Consider the following 4744-nt stretch of genomic DNA (forward strand, 5'->3'; position numbering starts at 1 on the left):
GCTGGGTGTGTGTTGGGGGCTGGGGGGCTGGGTGTGGGGGACGGTTACCAACTTCAGGTCTCATTTGAATTTCCTCATCCTCTTCCTTGCCTTCCTCTGTGTCTCAAAAGGAGGATGCTCCCACAGAACCAAGCCTATAGCCCAGCTGCATACTTGGTCTCGCTGCTCAGCTTGTTCTTCTGTGCCCTGGTGGTTCTCTACCCCATGTATCACTAACTCTAGCACAGCAGGCTGGGACACTGCGGCGGATGCCCATGGGGTCACTGGACCTTGCCTGACTCTGGCAAGGCCTTTCTGAGCCTTGTTTGTCTGACTCTGGATACTCTTCAGCCCCTCATATCCACTCCCCCACCTCCTGCTCATAACTCTACTAATTTTGTAGGTGAATTTGTGTAAAGGGGCCTGGGATATGGCCGTGTGTAGCATGGGTGAGACCTGGTATGTATTCACTGTCTACCCCTTCCTGCCTCAGCAACAGACTCTACAGGGTCCATCGCCGGACTCCCTAACCGATATGCACAGTACCAGGCTTGGGTTGGGCAGTGGAGGTGACAGGTTCATATCCTCTCTGCAGGGTGATGGTGATGTTGGTGACAGCTTGGCAGCTGTGGCAGCTGTGGCAGCTGTGGCAGCTGTAGATTCTCCCAGTGAGATGTCACTTGGCCTGTAACCCAGCTTCTCTGGGCTCTGCTTCACTCCTACAACCAATCAAACTCCATTTCAGATTACTCATTTACAGTACCTTGTGCTTTTCTTTAGCTTCTCTCTTTGTCAGCCTTAAAAAAAAAAAGAATCTTTTCAGGCAAATGTTAAGTATACAAAACACAAACAGTGTCTTGTTATATAACATCTCTATAGTTGTAATTTACCTCACATGTCCAGCCTATCTAATTTAAAGTACAATCATTTCCTGTAAAGTGGATTCAACCATAAACAGAAGTTAAACTTAATAGTCAAAGAGTAACAGTACTTGTGATAGTTAATTATCACTATCAACTTGATCCAACCAAGAATCACCTGAGAAGAAAATCTCAATGAGGGATTTCTAGATCAAGTAGGCCTGAGATAATGTTCATGGCACTCAATCTTGATTACACATTTAAACATGTGGGAAGACTCAGCCCATGGCAGGAGGCACCATTTCCTACGCAGTGGGTCTGGACTCTGTGTATTATATATATAAAATATAGTAGCATTTGATTTCTGACCCATTTTAGTACAAACTCTCCCCTCTCTCTTTCTCTCTCTCTCTTTCTTCATCCCTTCTCTGTGTTGTGTGTGTGTGTACATGCACGCGTCTATCTTTCTGTATGTATACAAGCTCAAGTGACAGTTTACTATTAGCCTGATATAATGTATCAAGATTTCAAGTACTTTGTTATACAAATATTTCAGTTGTGCACACTGTCTCCTACACTGGATTATTTTTATCCTCATCCTCTTCTAAAAAGCTTCGTTTTAAAAGGAAAAAAAGAAATGCCCTTAAACTTTACATCCTTTACTATCTGCCACCCATTTTTATGTTGCTTTTCTGAGAAAAACAATCTCCAAGGACTGGTCTACCCTGCGCACTGCACAGTCCAGTTCACTGATAGTCTGTCAGCGTGCTCCTTGTTTGGAGCACAGGTGGCCCTGTTATGTTTTGTTTCAGAAAAAATAATCCCTGTTAGCACTCCTTCACAGGAAATGAAGACTTCACAGTTTTTACCTTCTTTCAACCGGATCCATTTTAGCGAGAAGGTGGCGGTCCTTCAGCAGTAGCTGACCAGCAGCTTCTGGAGGGGACTTCTCAAATACCGGTGTGACCACAGGCTCCTGGGGGGCCCATGCTTCGCTTTCGCTGTCCTTTTCTTCTTTTATACACGAGTCAGGAACACTCCTTTGAAAAATTCACAAATACCAACCTTGTCTTGTACACCAGCAGCTAAAGGTTAAACAGTAGTTTGGTAACCTTCCGGCTCTTCTCCATCTGCGTCCACTTACTAGTTGTTATCATTATAAAGTCGCAGGTAAGGAAGAGAAAGTCAGATTTATTCTTCAACTAGGCAAATATAAGATTATGAGTTTGCGGACCCAAGAGTTGAGTCTGAGCATGTGCAAAGTGTCACAGACGAGATCCAACCAAACAAAACAGCCCATCAGACAAAAACTGGGAGAAACCAGTTAAGAGATGGCTTAGTAGGTAAGACTACTCGTTGCTTTTGCATAGGAACCAAGCTTGACTCCCAGCACCCACATGGTGGTTCACAAGTATCTATAACTCCAGCTCCCTTTTCTGGTTCCCATGGGTACTACTGTACACATGAGGCACACATATATATACACCCATACACATGAGATAAAATAAACAAATTAAAAAAATTCTAATATTAAGTATTTATAGCATTATTACTAATGTGTGTATGAGCCATGCATATGCATGTGTATGCATGTACCATGTGTGTGTGGAGGTCACAGGGCAAATTCATGGCATTGGTTTCTACTTTCTACCTTTATGCGGGCTTTAGGATTGAACCTTGGTCATCAGGTTACCTGGGAAACACCTTAACCCACTGGCATAAGTACCCACACATGCTATATGGATATAGAAAATGTTTACACAAACATTTTAATATATATGTTTTTGTGCTCATATTACATTTTGACTATGTATTCACCTATTGTATATAATATGTAATAAATGTCCTTAATGTCTTCTGGGTGTTTTCATGTTTTCCTGTCCCAGAGGGACCCAGCTCTAGAAATGAAGACTTTAGCTTCAAAGGATGACACCAAAGTAAGTATCAATATACACTACTCAATTACCCACAATTACCTTGCTCAGCTGTGTCCTTAAACAAGAGTGCACCAGAGGTACTATCACTTTACACTATCAACTCTTATTCGTTTTAAAGAAAAATTTATCAATTTAATTAGATTAATAGATATCAAATTATTTATGTACTTCTGATAACCTTGCAGACACCTCAATAGTCCTAGCAGAAGTCTACAGTTTACTAGCCCAAACTGTTATTGGTGTTTGGAACAGGACGACTGACTTTAAACTATTTCTACAGCCTTACTTAGCAAGCTCATCTTTCTCTTCAGCAGGAGACAGCGTCCCAGTCATTCCGCGTATCCTTCTGAAAATCAACTGGTTGTCATTACACTCCGTGACCATAAGGCGCAGGCTCTCCTCGACTTCCGATTCCGAACTCCACTGCTTCTTACTTATTTCTTCAACCTTTGATGAAAGTTTGAGGCAAGGAAAGCTGTTCAGGAAAACTGTTACTGTTTTCATTGCTTGACACCTATTTCCACTTCGCGATTAGCGTGTGATTTGTGTAGGGCTGGAAAGGTGGCACAGAGACGAAGCGCAGTTGTTGCTCTTGTAGAGGTCCTGGATTCAGTTCCCAGAACCCATCCACATGGCCTCTCACAATGTTTACAACTCTAGTCCCAGGGGATCCAACACTCTCTTTTGTCCTATGAGGGCACCTCACACTATTTTTGCATAAAGTAAAAAAAACAGATATATTTTTAAAGTTTTTGCTTTGTTTAATTTTAGCATTAGAGACTATTGAGTTTTTTCTTTTTAAATTCTGCTTTGATTTATTTCTGTTTGATCTAAGAAGAAAAAACCCAGAATTTTATATAACTTCAAAGATGAGCATTCTTAGATCTGTGTCTTTTTGCATTCAGTCTCTGCTGTCTGGCATTTCCACTATTTACTCGATGGGAGAACTCTGAAGCAGAAGAAAACCTGTCACCTTCAGGATTTCCTGCTAGGCTCGCACATGGAACAGCCAGAGTCCCAGCATGTGCTCTCATGGGTGTTAGGAGGAAAGATGAAGCATCTCCTCCCTGCGGAGCAGAACTCCTCTCCCTTTGACTTGGACTACTTTTAAAATCACTTTGATAAGAGGTTTCATAAACTGTGAAGGAGCTCACTGAAACAGATGTGTCCAGACCAGCTGCTGAGCAAAAGGTGAGGCCGCTGGGCAGAAGGTGAGGCTGCTGAGCTGGTTTCCGACTCTGAGAACGAGATGCCTCCCAACAGGACAGTCACTACCTTCGGTATTCCACAGATGGATGGTACCCAAGTCATATCTACTTCAGCTTCAAGTACTCATTCAAAACTCTAAGGGGCCGTTGCTAGTATTTCACAATGCCATAAGACACAATGCAATCCCACAGTGCTCTGTCAGATAAATGACCCAACAACTCCATGCAGTTAGTCAGCGAGATTAAAGACTTGTGAATTTGTGTGAAGAGTGGAGGAAGCCTCGAGCTAACAAAATCTCAGTGGATATGTGTCGTTAACACTGTGTATTGTAGACACTGGTCCAGCCATATCTAGGACTCCAATGCCTCCACCCCATGTGAGTGGCAAAGCTTCCTGGGATAGGCTCAGAAGGAATCTGAGGGTGAATGTTGACAGTGTGCATAAAATGTCACCAGAGCTGTCTCCCCATCTGATGGCCTGGAGACTGCTCCCCTACAGCCTGCTCCTATTGCGATTAACTAACCTGCCTCTTTGATTCAGTTGTATACCATCACCATGTCTTCCTCTTTATCTGAGTGCAATAACCCTGTCCTGGCTGATGGGAGAATCCTGCTTCCTGGTTCAGCTGTACTTAGGAAGCACATTAAACATCTGGAGCATGTGTCCTTCTTACATGTTGCAGTATCTTTTGGGTACACATGCTCCACCATGTTCATAGCAGCCTTATTTATAATAGCCAGAACCTGGAAACAACCCAGA

General features: G+C 42.9%; 1 protein-coding gene across 6 annotated transcripts in view; it reads right to left on the bottom strand.

The window, feature by feature from the left end:
- LOC116069287 (ankyrin repeat domain-containing protein 26-like) overlaps positions 1-4744 on the bottom strand; it is a 107553-nt gene that overhangs the window by 30910 nt on the left and 71899 nt on the right. For all 6 annotated transcript variants that reach the window (XM_031339817.1, XM_031339818.1, XM_031339816.1 and 3 more), the window contains exons 22-24: positions 3063-3223; positions 1709-1879; positions 743-776 (exon numbers count right to left, since the gene is read on the bottom strand). In XM_031339817.1, the coding sequence (XP_031195677.1) occupies positions 743-776; positions 1709-1879; positions 3063-3223 (366 nt within the window). The remainder of the gene's footprint in view (positions 1-742; positions 777-1708; positions 1880-3062; positions 3224-4744) is intronic.

The sequence above is a fragment of the Mastomys coucha genome, unplaced genomic scaffold (genome assembly GCF_008632895.1).
Source record: "Mastomys coucha isolate ucsf_1 unplaced genomic scaffold, UCSF_Mcou_1 pScaffold22, whole genome shotgun sequence".
NCBI classification, from domain to species: Eukaryota; Metazoa; Chordata; class Mammalia; order Rodentia; family Muridae; genus Mastomys; species Mastomys coucha.